Source organism: Thermobia domestica, chromosome 1 (assembly GCF_964235325.1).
Source record: "Thermobia domestica chromosome 1, izTheDome1.hap1.1, whole genome shotgun sequence".
Lineage (NCBI taxonomy): Eukaryota > Metazoa > Arthropoda > Insecta > Zygentoma > Lepismatidae > Thermobia > Thermobia domestica.
Genome location: NC_137454.1, coordinates 88,230,962 through 88,248,783, shown reverse-complemented (window position 1 = coordinate 88,248,783; position 17,822 = coordinate 88,230,962). Strand labels below are relative to the sequence as shown.

The 17,822-nt window shown below is 35.5% G+C and overlaps 1 protein-coding gene across 1 annotated transcript; it reads right to left on the bottom strand.

The window, feature by feature from the left end:
- Positions 1 to 745: 745 nt before the first annotated feature.
- On the bottom strand, positions 746 to 16,172 carry LOC145666258 (putative gustatory receptor 28b). The gene is made up of 5 exons (XM_081733323.1): positions 15,788 to 16,172; positions 12,425 to 12,493; positions 10,409 to 10,477; positions 4,296 to 4,385; positions 746 to 1,586 (listed from the first exon to the last, which is right to left on the bottom strand). The coding sequence occupies exons 1-5, from the start codon at positions 15,851 to 15,853 to the stop codon at positions 1,482 to 1,484; spliced, it is 399 nt and encodes a 132-aa protein (XP_081589449.1). The 5' UTR covers positions 15,854 to 16,172; the 3' UTR covers positions 746 to 1,481.
- Between the last annotated feature and the right edge of the window lie 1,650 nt (positions 16,173 to 17,822).

The following is a 17,822-nucleotide window of genomic DNA, read 5'->3' as shown; positions in this document are numbered from 1 at the left end:
TGAAGCCCCGGAGATTTATTTTTAAAATATGAAAAAATATATAATGTATTTATATTAACAAAGTACTATTTAGGTTCTTTTGCTATTTCTTACCAAACTGAACAATTTTTTTTGACCTAGAGGTAATTTATGGGCAGTACGAGCAAGTTAACCACTATCTTCTAAACCTAACCTGAAATTAGTGATACTTGTGGTCGAAGGACCGCAGCCAGCCCTCATAATCATTATTTATTAGTTACTAAGCAACTATATGTTAAAATACACTTCGTCAATCAATACGCAATTACAAACTTCACAAACAATATACTAACATTAGTGTACTTGGTATTCTTTTATTTCACACAAAAATCATTTGGTTTGGGTTATCTTGCGTGATACTTAGGCTCGAACACGTGACACATCCATAGGTTCTACTTCTGTTTCTTGTATCGTGTTTATGATTGTTTTCAGAAGCATCATAAGTGATAATCCTTTTTTATATATGCAGAATGCAGTTCACATAGATTGCTGAAACTTTCATATTTTTATGTTTTACAAGGACATCCTGACGAAAGAGTTCATTTGATCTTCCTGTTGTGCACCTCATTGTTTTCTTTGCCAACTACATACTAATTCATCTCCTCTTGAATTTCTCAATAACATTATATATTATTGTAAAGCGAGTGTAAGAACATATAATAAGCTAACAATATTTATTTCTTCTTGTAATGTTGCATACATATATGTAAATATACAACTGTGATCGAACAAGTCATTACAATAAAGTTTACAATTGTTAAACAACTACACTTTCAAAAACATTTCAACATACAAATCATAAATGTGCTCAAAATTAGTAATTTGATAATTTAAAAAATGCTGTTAATTAAAGTCTATAATATAGGGGGAAAACTCGCAAACTGAAGAGAAACATTGATCTTAAGACTTCTTAAGTCTTACCAAAACCTTGAGTCTTGTTTAGAATAAATACATAGAGTTTATTGTGCATTCTTATAGTAATTAGGAAGAGACTATCTCTGTGTTTTGCCAGATGAGAAATAGGCACATGAACATTAGAAGATTACCTTATATTGTAGTACACGTGAATATCAGAGTTTAGATTACAAAATACATTTTCGTAGCATGTGAAGAAAAACCCCAATGAGGATGGTCTCCGAATACGAAGTCAACGCTCTTCAAATAGGCCACGGTCGTTCGAAAGTTTGCAATAATTTAACATAATTATCTATTATATTAATTATATAATATAATAATAGACAGACTGTTTATAATTACAATAAACACATTTGCAATCTATATAACACAACGGAATGAAATGACAAATTTATATATTTTGGTTTCATTGAATATTTATTTTAAAATTTAATGTCCCACGATTACGTTTGAAGGGTAAGAGAGACGGAAACATGCTGAATCATGACATTTGACATATATACTATTTCATGATTACTATTACGTGACAAGTTTTTTTTGTTTTTTTTTTACGAACAGTCACAGGTACAGTTACACACAGACGCTTTTTCCGTGTTCTCGTTTGCTTGCCATTGGATAAGAATCACAAGATAAGTTGTTGTTGCACCAGCCACCTGAAAGAAGTATAATTTTATACATATATATATATATATATATATATATATATATATATATATATATATATATATATATATATATATATATATATATATATATATATATATATATATATATATATATATATATATATAGTTCTAAATGTCATGCTTGTTTCTATTGAGATCTACCTAGGTATTGAAATACGTGAAACATTACATGTTCGTTCCAATTGCACAGTTTGACATTGAAGTTTATCATCTATTTCATATAAAGATTAGGAATTAAGGGTGAAAACTTTTATTGCATGCATGAAAAGATTCAATTCTTACATATACTAAAGTACATAAAAATTACTTTATTAATACTATGCGCATTCTCTTTGAATATGGTGGGGCTTTAAGCATTTTAATTTCTGATGCTATGAATGTTTTGAAAGATTTTTCTGCTCAACAACATACTCCCTTTCATATTCTCTGTGACGTATGAGTTGTTGACATAAACAATAAGAAAACGAAATTACTTCAAGTGAGAAAATATTTTCCAAGAAAACTATTTAGTGGGAAGTTATAGCTGTAATGCTTTAACTAAGAGAGTGCGAAGTACAATCTCACATTGGCTTGGTGCGATTGAAATGTCCGTGTTAAGTGTGTTAGGAAATCACCCTCTGTAACGTAACCAAAGGATTAATCCGAGATCAGGAATAGGACGTTACAAATTACGTCTGTGTTCAGCAAACAGTTTGGATGCCGAATTAGTCTGGAGAAAGGCTTTTGTTCAACAAGGTCTAATGTATTTACACTATGGATAACACACAATCACGAATCATTTTCCTCAGCGAGTTCAAACTAGGACATTCTTTACATCTAGCCATGAAAAATATTAACAGTACATTTGGATCAAGTGTGCTAAATGAACTCACCATACGCCCCTGGTTTGTAAAATTTCGTGCCGGTGACACAACACTGAAAAATGAACCTTAATACCATCGACCAAGAACATATTTTAATGAGCTCCTTGAGGACATCGTGGAAGTGGGCACTTGGAAAAGTGTCCATGTAATTGCATACGAGTTAGACATTCACCATACCACTGACGTTCGGTGCATCTGAGGAATCGGTAAGGTGTAAAAATGGGACTGATGGGTGCCATGTGAGTTAACACTGGCCAACACGTATAGTCACCGGGAAGTCTGCAGTTCTCTGAGTGAAAGGAATAACCGGGAAAGTTTCCTGTGTTGTCACTTCACATGAAAAATTTATGTGCTGAGGCAATCGTAAACCGTCGTGACAGTGGTTAGATGATTGTGATGTCTAGGATGGTTTGCATTATGACCCCTCCATCCTCAAAAGTTGTCGCTAGTATAGTGGGGCTGATCTGTTGCATTTCTACGCCAAAGCGACGTCATCATCGGGATATTTACAGTGCGGTACTCCATGAAATTCACAGTAAAGAAATATCTGACAATGGTCAATAGACTTGATGTTCTTATGTTACATGATAATGAATGTCATACTGCTCCTTAAAGGATGATGCAGACATCTCACCTATCAAAATCTTCCGGCATCATTCTCACTGACCACCAATATCTCGATAACAGCTTGGAAAGGAAATTGAGGATAGGGCGGTATAATGCACGGTTGAGCACATATTCGCCATTTTACCATCACAAATTATGGTTTCTTTCATTATCCAATTCAATAGTTTTCTGAACAATGGTAAAAGTGTGTGTTTGATTAATCGGGTGTTTTTTCTTTCGAAGTGTCACACGTTAGTCGTATATTTCAATTAGACGAACTCAATACTTTTAACACATATAAACTCTTGAATGCATGATCTTTTGTTTTATGTTTGGGGTTAGTTTGACTCTATGTTTTCATTTTTATATGATCAAATTAAACAAATAGCCTCCGTGATTGTTTTAAATCACTCTCTGGGAACTAAATCATAGTAGAAGGTGAAAGTTTGCTACAAGCAAGCATGTACTCGCTGCATGTTTAATCTTATACCTACTATAGGGTTATTCAAAAAGCGCGCCGGTTTTGGATCGTCTTTCAAATTTTTGTTTCTCGGTTGACAACATTGTTTTGTATTTTTCTCTACCCACAAACATTTCGATTGCCGTCTTAGTTTGAATTTCTAGCATTTCTTCAGTTTGTGTATATTCATGGAGCATTTTACTATAGCGCAACGTGTACTAATTGTGAAAACTTTTTATCAGAACGAAGAAAGTTATGCAGCAACCTTCAGGAGACTTCGCGCGGTTCTAGGGCGAAATGAGTACAGAATGAATCAACAGTTGACAGACTTATGAAAAAGTTCATTGAAATACGTTCAACAGTGAACTTGAATAGTCCTGGGCGTCGTCGTAGTGGTCATTCTGAGCAAAACATTGCGGTAGTTCGTGACAGTGTGGCTGATAGTCCAATGAAATCTGTTCCATGCCTTTCCCAAGAATTGGGCATAGGATGTTCTTCAGTATAGAGAATTCTTCAGTCATTCACCATACATGAAATCAGAATGTGTAATGAACATGGTTATGCATTTTGTTAGTGTGTTTTGAAAAAATAAAGTTCATAGTGTGATGTAACAAAACCGGCGCGATTTTTGAATAACCCTGTATTTTGAGAATTACTTCTGAAGCAAGAATTTAGAGAATCTGATTTCAATAATGCATCCAAAAACTTAAAAGACGATACAAAGTTTGCAGAATATCTGCAACTTACCGAGTGAAGGAGACTGAAGTCCAAAGGGAAAACACCACAAGCGGTAATTTTAGTTTTACTGTGAAGAAGCTGAGCTGAAAATATTTGAATCTAGAAATAAACAACGTACTATATATTAATAGAACACCATACATTATGAGGACATAATAAAATACTTTTTGAAATGAAACTGACTTATTTAGAGATATAATTAACTCAACAAAATTATTTTAAACTAATGAGCATTAAAGTTGGAACATAGTAAGTTTATATTAATATTAAATAATATTTAAAAATGTTTATTAATGATAAATATTAAGATTTATTTCCAACTTTCTGGTTTTGAGAGTAAAATTTAATATACGGGTAACGTAATTTCCTTGTTTCCTACCCAACAGATTTGATAAATTAATTTATCAAATAATTACTTCATTATCGTATTAAAATTGTATTTAACTTACTTGGAAATAAAATCATTTTCGGTGCTAAATACACTGATCAGCAGTTGAATTAGAGACAGCAGGACAGTTGCAGAAACCGCCCTGCAGAGGCTCCACCAGTGCATGTGAATGAAATGCATCGGAAGGGCAGTGCTGCCGTATACTTTCTCTCCCGGTATCCGTTTCAGTGCAGTGGGTGATGGGGAAGACGAAGGACCTGAGTGAATTTGACCGTGGTCAAATCTTAGGGGCCAGACGACTGGGTGGCTCGATTTCGGAAGTGGCTGCGGCACTCGGATATTCAAAGGCAACAGTGTCAAGGATGTATCATGAGTACCTGGCTTCCGGTACAACCGCACCCGCACCCGCACTGGCAACCTGCCGCGGTCAGGGGCGTGTCGACGACAGAGGTGGACGCCTAGTGGCTGTTAGGGTTTGTAAAAGTTCGGACAAAGTGTTAATTAAGAATAATCGGATAAAGTATTGAGAGATTGTGTGACAAATGAATAACGTTGCTATGTTATGTTTGTTGTAATGTATGAAATTGAAGATTGTGAAACTTGAGTGAATGTCAGAATTTGAGCCAGAAGTGGCTTATGTGATTAAAGAGAATAAGAGCCAAAAATGGGTAAAGTTAAAATAATAATTACGGTGTTAAATGTAGTTGATATTGGAGATGATAGATTTATGTGATAAAAAAAAATGAATATGTAGGAGCATATATGTTACAGAACCTTTGGGTTGAGATGTGGTACAGGTAGATATCTGAAGTATTGAGTATTAAACGTTTTTAGAAAGAGAATAAAGGTTTTTACATTCAATAGTAGTCGCTTGTCTAAGTAAATCAGTTTATTAAGTAATACTTGATAGTTGAAGAATTACAACCCAACAGACTGCGCCATTTAACGTCCAAAACAACATTCAGTCAAACGCGGTTTAACAAATGGCAGAACGGTTGGTGAAAATCAAGATATAGTAATTAATCACAGGCAATCCAACAAGGAAACCAGTTCTGAAGTACGGTCATTATGGTCACATAGTGAACGTAAGAAAATGAAGAAATCTGGAGATAACAGTAAATGGTTACCAGGTGAAGAAGACAAAGTTCTTAACGATTACAGGCAGAGCACGAAGAAAGGATCTAGAAGGATTAGATCAAGTGAAGAGAAAGAAAAGGAGCCGATATTCAACCAAAACCCGGAGGTATTACAGTGTATGTTTCTAGAGTTCGTGACTAGGGATAAAGAGATCCAAGAAATGAGTGACAAAATTATGAAGATGGAAAATCGACTGAGAAGCCTAGAAGAAGAAATAAGCCTGGAGAGGAAAAGAAAGAAATCTAGATAGAGGCAGTAAAACTGTTGAAGTATGACTTTATTTTCTTTATTTTTTTTTCGGTAATGCGCGGGAGGATGTTAGGGTTTGTAAAAGTTCGGACAAAGTGTTAATTAAGAATAATCGGACAAAGTGTTGAGAGATTGAGTGACAAATGAATAGCGTTGCTATGAGTGAATGTCAGAATTTGAGCCAGAAGTGGCTTATGTGATTAAAGAGAATAAGAGCCAAAAGTGGCTAAAGTTAAAATAATAATTACGGTGTTAAATGTAGTTGATATTGGAGATGATAGATTCGTGATAGAGATCGTGACAGCAGGGAACTGTACAGGCCGATGGTGATGGTATTCTCATCTGGGACATGTTTACGTAGACTGAAATGGGTCTCTTAACACGTGTAACATAGTCCCTCACTTTAAACGCTACCGCGATATTCTGGACGACTATGTCATGCTATTTGCTCGTCTGCTACATTCAGGTGGAAACCTCTTCTTGCAGCAGGACAATACGCCGGCCCACCACTCTAGGATGGCAGCAAACTGGTTTGATGAGCACTCTTTTGACCTGGCAACACTTCCTGGCAACACGGTCATCGGACCTTAATCCCATATAACACATCTGGAACGCCATGGAGCGATGCCTTTGGCTGTGAACTCTCTTCCAACTAATCTACAAGTTCTGTATGAGACTTTGCAACAGATATGGATTGAGATCCCACAACAACACTTCAGGAGACCTCGCGGAGTCCATGCTGCGGCGGGTAGCCGCCGTTATCAAAGCGAAAGGTGGAGTTAGATGCTATTAGGTAGGTGTCTATAATTCAACTGGTGATCAGTGTATATTATCTTCCTTTTTAAAACTACATTACTTTTAAGTTTAGCAATTAAATAGATGAACAGAAGAATCTAAGCACAATTATAAAAGCTAGTACGTATAGTGAAATAGTGAAAATCATGAAACAGGATATGACAGCATTTGGTGTAAATCGGATACAAAATTCATCTCAAATAATTCCGGTAAGTATATTTCTCTTCGTTTTTAATAATTAATCCCTTGTTTATATCACCATTTTTATTTTTTCCTAAATTTATATTTTCAAGCACAAATAGATAAAACTTTAAGGCACACTGAACTTTTGGTAGAGTATTGATCAGCCAATTGGATAATCATTGAATCCCAAAGCCAAACATTTGGCTTAAAGTGCTTCAGGAAATACCACTTGTGTGTTATTTGTAACTTTAACAAAAACAACAGAAAAAACCGTATTTGGGATCAGAAATGGTTATGTCGTTTGTACACAATGGATAAAGTCTAGAAATATTTTGATTGTTCAACGTAGAGTACTTCATAAGTTACCGTTGGCAAGTGACAGCGTTGTTGCACTGTTGTAACTAGAGTCCGGATTTTTATGTAATATCAACCCCCTAAATATGCACATAAATATGTAACAAAAATCGCTTAAAATGTAAGAAATATGTAATATTATATAAGAATATGTAATATCACATATGTTACATATTTATGAAACGTAATATTAACACGCGTATGAGTATGCAATATTTAAACGAATTATGAAAATAAAAAGGAAAATCTACTACACTTTATCCTGCTTAATGCAAGTCCCCCAATGAAGTGAAATGCTTGAACAGCTGAGACAGCCATACGTCACTGACGTGACTGATTGCAGGATAATAAAAATCAGACGCGAATGAAGAAAGATGTGAATCGCCTAGAGAGAAACAGGAAAGCCCCGAGAAAAGCAATGCATACGGCATTTGTACGTCAGAAATTTCATATGCTGTGGTGTGGTCCCGTTTCAAATCTAGAATCTTTTACACTAAATGCGCATCCGTCACCATGGCCCAATCTTGAAATGAATTATACGCAATATACAAATTTAAACACTAAAAGCAACTTAAGACGAAATGTATTGTTTTATATATATTTATTTCATACAGGGAAAAGCAGTCCTATATCTTTTAAACAATTGAAGAATATTTCCAATAATGAACATTTTAAATTTGAAATAAAGTACTTACAAAAAATGTGCCTCAAGTTCAACTATCTGTTGTTGCACAATCGGTTACAAGGTACATTTCCAAATGATCAGAAGTAAAATTTTGTCGGCGATCGGATAAAATATTCTTGTATGCAGAGAATGATCTCTCCACATCACATGAGGTAACAGGAGCGTATTTCAACAGGGGGATGTAGTTGGGGGAAATATCTTCAGGGGGGTTCTTGTTTCACCATTGAGAATCTCACACACTGCCAATAGGCTGTCGTGACCCGGGTTTCTTTCCAGCACTGCAAGCCGCCCAACAGTCTCTAGCTTTTTAATGCTTGTAGGTAGCCAACCACAATTGCTGTCTTTGTATGCGATATCACACGCTACTTTTGAGTCATTAAACAGTTTCTGAGCAATGCCAACTGACACAGCAGACTCCGATGGAAATGAATGAACAACAGGCTTAATTTTTTGAAAATGTTCATTGTAGAAGTGTACTGCCTGTATCCAAGTGCCCCATCTTGTTAACATAGGCTCCGGAGGAAGTGGCACGTCTGGCAGTTGATCTCTGTAAACTTGAACACGTTGTGGCGCCTTAACAAAACAAAACAAAAACAAAACAAAAAAAATCGTGGAAGATACTAGTTGATTTACTTCGCAAAAGTTGTCTCTCACCTCTTCAGCAACACGCTGAAGAGCATGGGTCATACAGGTGAAATGAATTAAGTGAGGGTAAAAAACTGTAAGTGCTCTAGCCACTTCTAACATGTACGCTGCACTGTCTGTGTAGAGAACAAGGACTTTTTCTTCCTGAACTCCTCCCGGCCACAACACTTTAAGACCATTGTTTACAAAGCGAGCAATCGTGGAATGATTCGTACATTCCAGCAATTTACTCGCAATAAGGCAGGATTTAGATGGAACATCTTTACTTAACTTTCCAATCCCTAAATTTGCTACATAATAAATGTCTGTTGTTTCGTCCACAGAAATCCAAATATATGAACTACCTATTTCTGCCCTAATGGTAAAGTTTCCCTTAAAAAAAAAAAAAAAAAAACTTTCGAAGAGTGGATTCGTCAGGAATTCGACGCCCGCAGTACTTCTCCACAAAAACACGGTATTTTGACACTTGAACTTTATTCCAAGGAATGTTTGCTGCTATCATTGCTTAGCACAAGTCTTTGAAAAACTCACTCACTGACGTATCTTGATGCATTTGTGCCAAGAGTGCTTGTTTTCTTTGCAGTTCACAAATTTTTATTTCTTGCATGGAGTGCATTTCGTACCTGTTGTTCTAACTGAGATTTCATTAAACATCCAATTTTTTTTTATCACACACTTGGAACAACACCACTTTACCGTCCGTAGTAAACGCATCATCGATAGTTACCCACGACCGCAATTTCGCGGATAAAGTTGAAGCAACCGCAGCCATTTCTAACTTTGACGGTCAATATAGAACACGTGCGTTTTGCAACTGTAATACTAGAGTACTGTCCTCCTGTCATTCAGTTGAACAAGTGAAGTTCTTTGAAAGCTTAGGTTACCTGCTATGATATTGTCATTGTCACCAGCTTCTTGGAACGAACTCTTGCAGTAAATTCCTGGAAGCACACTAGCATACAGTGTTAACTTAAGTTGCAGGATTTGCTTTCATCTTTTTTCCCGTCCGACCTCCGATAACAATTAAATATACTTCATTTTAGGAATTTCCTGGCCAGTCGCCTGTCAGGCACGTGATCTGTCTTCCTCCAGAGTTGAGAATAAAGGGAGCTGCTAATGTACCACTGAGGGAAAATTATTACTTGTTTTTTCTTATATTTCTTTTGTTATCGGAGAAAATTCTGCGGAATATGGTTTGACAGATAAAAAAAGAGAGATATATTTTTCTTTCGGTAAAGAGACGAAAAGATAGACATGACAAAATTGAACCTAGATCCATCCCTGCACAGTTGGAGAGTTTATTATATTTTTATTTTAAATTAAAATTTCAGTAAACGCAAAAATTTTAAGGCAGTTTTATGTAAACAATATGTAGAAACCATAGAAATATGTAATATTGGTCATAATATGTAATATGAAACTTGAGTTGAAGCACCCTACAGATGTGAATCATAAACATTTAAGGATTTGACGAACCTACATATGAAGAAAAAAATATATAATTACATACAAATCCGGACATTAGTTATAACAGTGTTTTTTACTTCGAGTATAAATCATTTTTGGCATGAGGAAAGTCTCGATTGCAGATGAGATAGAATGCAAATTAATAAAGAGTGTTAGGAGTCTAGAAAAGAAAAGGTATTATGTCTTTTTCTTATTTAACACAAATTATATAAATTTTACCTGTTCTTTAAGGTCGGAATCTAACTTCTCAAAGTAGTATTTATGCGTTGATGGACCTTGACAATCTTGCTGTAATAAAGAAATAGAACACTCAATAAATTCCTAAATGATAATAGTTTGCGTACACATGATAGTAATTAGTGTATATAAGTCAGGTTTCAATTAAACAATTTGGATCCTTAACTTTGAAAATTAAAGAAAATGAAATTACCAAATGAATATATTGTTTTGTATCTGTTTGATGTTGATAGTAGCATTTTCTTGCGTTCCAGTTTGAATCTAAGCACTGTTGCCACACTTGGTACAATTGTACCAAATTCAGCCCTTTTTGTCATTCATCGGTCCGTTGGTACCACGCTGGCATTTTCAGCCCCTTTTGTGAAAAAGTTGTTACAATTCTGCCCAATTCAGCACTATTTAACAAATACAAATACACATTTTCAAAAGTATCAGTAAGACTTTTCCTACATCTCACGTTACTCATACTATGTTGGACTCTAAAAAAATGATGTTGAACATTTATTCTGTGACGTTGCATCTCATAACGCCAAGAACTTTGTGTGCAAAATTCGTAATTCGAACTATACCGGGAAATAAGTGATGCTAGATGGGCGCATCCTGATAATTTATATTTTAATATTTTATTATAACGTACTGTTTACACGCGAACTCGGAGATTGATTTGTTCCTTGTTTTACGTATCCTTGTTTTACGTACTTTTTCATATATAGCCATAATACCCTTTAGGTTTATTGGTCACTTTGAAATAGAGGCACGTTTGGTTTCCTTACAATACATACCGAAGATGATAACTATGTTCCCTTTTAATTTGCGGCCTCTGTTATACTTCCTACGTACGAGAAAAGCTTCATATACTTCCATGGTTGTTTGGGATCCTCCTATTTGGATGTTTTTTTAAAGTAATTTTTAAAAAGAACACTTTCATTATTTAGACTCTTGGAAGAGGGGAGGAGTGTTCTAGAACTTTACTCTTTCAGAGCCATGTATTACAATTGGTATAAAGAAATGAATTTAGTCCTTTTTGTTTCAATTTGGTACTATTTTTCAGCCCACTCCAGGACTAGGACTGTAGGAACACTGAATCTAAGTGTAAAAACAGTAAACTCTCTTGAGAAAAATATGGTTGGCGTGCTAAAGTAGTACTACATATTATAATAATTGTGTATGCTGGTAAGAGGAATGCCCATAAAGTGGCTTCGAATATATTGAATTATTTACGTAAATTATTTAATAATTTGTGTTTCAATTATATGGCAAAAGTTCGTAACAAATTGAAATATTTTTATACACGTGTAGTTGAAACCGGTACTAATTTCTTCGTATAATGTTTATGTAAATAAGCACTAGGAACGCAGCATGCAAATTGTAATAGGGATTAAAAAAAAAACTTTGCATCTGAAGAAAGTGTCCACAAAACTAGACAATCCAAAATAGACACATGACAAGATGAATTACTTTTAGGCACTGACAAAGTGATTAATTCAACTAAAAGCGAAAGTCGGTTTGCAGAGTCACCAAACCTATGAATTTGTTACGACTCACATTGTTGTTGTTACCATGACAACCACTTCTAAACCTTTTATTTCCCAACCCCTGAAACGTCTGAAATGAATTCCTTATGGTATGCTTGGAAAGGTTGAGTCGTCGTTTGGTATTAAAACAATGCAAGAATCACTGGTGCCAGTAGTTGAAATTTTAACGTGGGAATGGTTGATTTTATGTAACGAGTATTCGATAGCAAAGAATGGCTGAAAACCAACATCAAAAATGTCACATGTTTTGAAATCTGTAACATTTAACTATTTTAAAGAAACGTATGTAAAAAACTTTATTCTTTGCAAAAAAAAAAAAAAAAAAAAAAAAAAAAACGAGTGGCTGAGACAATCGCATTAATATAAAACCGAAACTGATCTTTCATTAACACTTGCAAAATGCGTACTCGAGTTAATGAATATCCAAGCAAACTACTGAAAAAGAGTGATTCATTATATCTACCTCTAATTTAGGTTCTGGATCCAAAAGTCCCGCATTGAAGTTTTGTAATAGAACTCCAGTTCTCTCGGCCTGCAAGAAAGAATAAAAAACATGTAAGTGTTCTCAATATATAGACATTTTTTAAACGCTGTTCTTTCCTAGCTAAGTACACTACATGTAACGTAAACAATGAACGAAAGGTGGCTGGGAAATTAAAGTGAAGGTAAAGTAATAGGTCCTGGCTACATTTTCCAAGGAAAATGAAATACCAATTATGTGAATGAACAATGATAAAATAATTTCTGGTGTAAAGTTGTAACTTACTCTCTTACGTTCTACAAGTTATGTTTGACTAGGATAACCTTTTAAGGCTCTTGCATTCTGGTGCAACCAAATGAAATTACTAACTTATAGTAAACAATATCATAAAAAAATGTAATCAATCTTACCTTACTACATAATTCCTCGATAGTCTGTTGGCAGTCTATCTATTCTATCGGTATTTTTGGAAACATAACTATATCAATTAGAATATGTTTATTGTTCACAAATCTTCGATAATACAAGTTATGTCTTTGGAGAAACAGGAAAATAAAATGAAGAGAAAAGTCAATTTTTAACCATTAAAGGAAAAAAAAAACAGTCCATGAACATCAACTCAGTTTCCAGACTTCGAGTTTCCTTTAATCTTCTTCCACGTAATTGTACCTGATAAGTCTGTTATATCCAAGGTGATGAATGACTAAATTTGACACCTGGGGAATAATATGCAGCTCTAGCCAACTTCAGAAAGACGACGCACTAACCCACTCTCAGGGACACAAGACAAGGCCGACGTACATAATAGTACCGGCCAAGTATACTGCTTTACATCATTCAATTGAGGCGTATAGTTTCTAAATCCGCCATCTCCTTCATAAACGGTTTCGAGAAAAACAGGAAAAACTGATAACTCAGAGATTATGTGAGATAAAATTTTCTTTTTATAAATACTTTACTGCTTTCTGGACATTCATTATAACTACCAAATGACAAAAATCACTCTCATCCCATTTCTCGGTTATTGCAGAAAGCAGTTTGGAGATGGCGGATTTTGAAAACAATTTTTGGAGATGGAGGACTTTGAAACAAAAGTACTTACGTTTTTTCGGGTTTATTTGCTTCCAAGTCATTACTATTATAATTTCTGATAACTATTGCAGAGCAGAACAGTAGATGAAGATAAACTGAATCTAAACAACGATATTAACTTATTGGGTGACATTATAATGTGCACAATCAAGGAAAAAAATGAAGCTCTAATCATAGTACGTTAGCTACATTTACGGGTCAAGTTCCGAAGTTCCCCGCCCGTTTAGAAATATCGTCTCCTATCATAACATAAGCTAACTTAACCTCACCTCACTAACCTAATCTAACCCATTGGGACCTAACCTAACCTAACATAGTCTGACATAACAGGATGGGAACTTCGGAATAAATGCCACCTTTACCAACAAGAAAAGGATTGAAAGTGATCTTTACACTGTTTTCAGATATAGTTCTCATCAGAATCATGTTCGAAACACTGGCATTCAGCCTAATCCTCATCTACACTTTCTTCTGTTGACGCAGTCAGTCTCTTTTCAGCATCAACATAAATGGCTAAGTTTGAATTAGCACGTCAATTCTTCCCGAAGTGTTTCGTTAGGAGTTGAACAACATCTTGCAACTTTTTTTCATTAACGTCAATCTTCAATTCATAGCATAGAATAGAATAGAATCGAGATGATGGGGTTTACAAACACACTGCTGAGTGGAGATGGCGGCTTTTGAAGAATACCCTGAACTTTAAAGCAGTAATTGAGGGTGGAGGTGGCGACATTTCAAACAACTCTTTTCACCATCATGTAGAGCATGGAAAGAAATACCGGTAAATCTAGTTATCTCATTTTTTTTGAAAATTGGAGATGGCGGATTTAGAAACTATACGCCTCAATTATCAAATTTGGACATATTAATGATTTTCCTTACACACCTTTGTTTTCTCTGATAAGAGCGTGAAACAATACACCTACAAATTTGCTCTAATTACACAATTAGCAGTAAGAGTGATAACATTTACTTCTTTGCTTTACTATTAATGTATCAGCGCAGCCGTCGTGACTTACAATAAATAGTAATACTATCAAAAATTAGTTCCGAACCACTACGAACGGGATTACACTTTTAAAATACAAAACAAGTCAGTATTACTCTGACAGCGGGACGTGCGATTTATTCAGCAACCGTCACCCAAATATATTCACTGGTGATACGTGCAATTTACTCAGCAACTGTCACTCACCTTTCATACATCTGAAATGTAACCTGTGTAGACGGAACTCCACTGTATTAACATCTATTTATGCCCATAGCCTTGACGGACTCCACTGTACTATGATGGTGCACTTTAACAAACTATCAGGTGTGATAGAAATATTTCGTAACTACTTTTCAGATTGAAGTAGGTAGATTCGCCGAAACTGATGGTAAACGCTTACTTTCCTAATTTTGACTAGAGAGTATCGAGGAGATACACGTTCTTTTATCAGAAGCCAATTCTGATTAAAATGCACTGAAATACGTAGAATGAACCTGACAAATTATCTGAGAGGAACTGCTCTTCGGTATCATCTCCACTGACATAACCCACTTTGTTTATGGAATAGTGACGATAAACATCAAATCAAAAGAACGTTGTTAGCATAAAAGCGTAAATATTTCGAAGCAAATTATATACTGTATTAAATACTGATAATAGCAGTAAGTTGCAATAAACATATAGAAATTCTTACAATACACAATCAAGAAACATACATAAATTTCTTCCAAATACCTTTGGTTGTTGAATTTTTAATGGTTGAGGACGGACGTTTAGGCTATTAGGAATGAAGATTATCGAAGTTGTAGGAGCTCATTGCGGGAAAACACGTTTGTAATTAAGCACTCATTGTAATATTTTGCCACGAGACTGCTCAAATATAAATAGATCCCTTGTTAAATTACAGTGATTCATGCAATAGATTACCTCAATACACCAATAAGAAGTCGTTGGATTAATATGAAAAAAATCAGCAGTATCCGGACCTTACAATTTTTTTAATCACAAGCCCCCTGAGAGCTGGCCTTTGGTTCAAGAATTTCCAGGTGATGAAATGCACTATAAACTTTCTGAATAGTGATATCACTTTCTGAATATTAGATGATGAAGTTCCTTGTTTATACTTCTATGAAGACCACAGTATTTCAAATATAATTAGAAATGTGTTTCCATGCAGTTCGTCCCACTGGTCATGCAAATAAAACGAGTTTCTTCCAAAACATCTTGGATATATATGAATACACTTAGTAACTAAACTTTACCTGCATATGAAGCAGAAGCAGAGAATGTAAACAAGCCACCAAGAACTCAAACTCCCACTGATACATCACTTCAGCAATTTATAAACACGTGTGTCTACATGTCGATGTTACACGGCTTTCTATAGTTTATAGTCTTGTTGTAATTACATAAATAACGAAGTTCCTTTAACACACAATAAACACTGTAAGACTTGCAATTCCTCCTGCTATTATTGTTTCTTCACATTAAATCTATTTAATGCTAATTTTGCATATATTTTGTGACTAATATATTGTACAAACACTCCTATTGTTACGTCCTTCTTGATCAGCTAGCCTCGCGCTGGGTGCGCTTTCGCAAGTTCTGACTAACGCAAACTAGCCTCGCGCCGGGTGCTTTCGCACATTCTGAATAACGCAAATCGCAATATTTGCAACGGAATTTACAAGCTTCGGAAATTTCGGTGTAAAAGTTACTGGAATATTTATGCATTCTTCCGTACAGAGAACAATAATATATAATTAACTGAAGCGGAAAATCAGTCCGTCTCAAAGTGAAAGGAAAATGAGATGTTTATTAATCACAACGACCTCATAGTACTAAAAAATAGCGGACAGTGTCGGAATGCATTTTATATGTATTTTAAAACAAACAAATATTAATTTTGTTCATGAAAATATTAATAACAACTTGTCACTAACTAAACTAAATATATTCCAAAGTTTCACCACTCAACCTTAAAATAAAAAAGAAAGTGAAAAACAAGATAAGTCCGATCACTCCCTTAATACAGTCAATAAGCCAGCATACCACTTACTGGGGATGATACCATACCCGGACCAAGTACCTGGGGAAAACCTATATATCGTCTGAAAGCTCTTGCCATGAGAAATACGAAACCGTTTTCAAATCACGGGCAAACCCGCAACTTGACCCTATAAGGACCGGGTTTGTTGGGGTTTGTGACCCTATGTATGGCATATTCGATAGAAGAAAAATGAATGTTACGATGCATCACGCGTACGCACCTGAGCCTATCATGTTCCGTTTTGACTCATTGCTAGAACGTCACTAGAGCAAGAGTTTGATAATATCACTTTGCACCCAGACGTACCCATTTGGTCAGTGTTGCCAACGAACTGTAAATACAGTGTGGAAGATGGTTTCTGTACCACTGGATGTATATCCATGAAACGTGGCATAAACATCATTCGTCATTAGAGAAAATATACTGTGGACATATTCCTCTCCCAAGTACCCCAGTTTGTCAATGTTGCCAACCAATGGTAAAAATGAGAAGTTCTTAAACAGGTTCCGTACGATGAGACGTTCACACACAAGCTTGGCAGAAACATCACACGACACCATAGCAGAAAGACGTTGAGTGTTAAGGTCTTCCAATCATTTGAGGTTGTCAATGTTGCCAACGAAGCGTAAAATCATAATTTTGCAAATGGCGTGCATACCATTGAACGAATGTAGCAAATGCGACAGAACCAGCATTAGACAATGCAAGCATAGTGTAAGTGTCCCCGTCTCCCAAGCACCCCAGTTTGGGAGTGATTCCAACCAATGCGAACATTCAAGATTTTTTGCATGAAGTATACAGCATTAACTAACTAACTAACTAACTCTATGGCCTATGGAACCCGGAGGTTCAATGCCGCGTTCACAAAAGCTCTCCACTGACTTCTATTCTTAGCTAACTGCATCCAGTTTCTACTCTGTATTCCAATCTCTGCGAGATCCATCTTAATATTGTCCTCCCATCTGAGCCTAGGTCTTCCTAATGGTCGTTTTCCGATTGGTCTTCCAGTCAAAACTTTGAAAGCGTCCCTACTTTCTTCCATTCTAGCTACATGACCCGCCCATCCAAGCCTCCTAGACTTGACGACCCTAATAATGTTGGGTAAACCACATAAATTATGTAGTTCCTCGTTATGAAGTTTCCGCCATTCTCCATTCCCGTTCCTCTTGGGTCCGAATATTCGTCTCAGGATCTTGTTTTCAAATACTTTCAGTCTATGTTCTTCCCTCAGAGTAAGTGACCATGTT

What these genes read in the sequence shown, in the direction of transcription:
- LOC145666258 (XM_081733323.1), bottom strand. Translation starts at nt 15,853, where the DNA reads ATGTATCAGTGGGAGTTTGAGTTCTTGGTGGCTTGTTTACATTCTCTG. An exon ending in ATTCCGACCTTAAAGAACAG is followed by an intron (nt 4,386 to 10,408) that starts GTAAAATTTATA and finishes GTTTATTTCTAG; the next exon opens with ATTCAAATATTTTCAGCTCA. An exon ending in ACTTCAGTCTCCTTCACTCG is followed by an intron (nt 1,587 to 4,295) that starts GTAAGTTGCAGA and finishes TACTTCTTTCAG; the next exon opens with GTGGCTGGTGCAACAACAAC.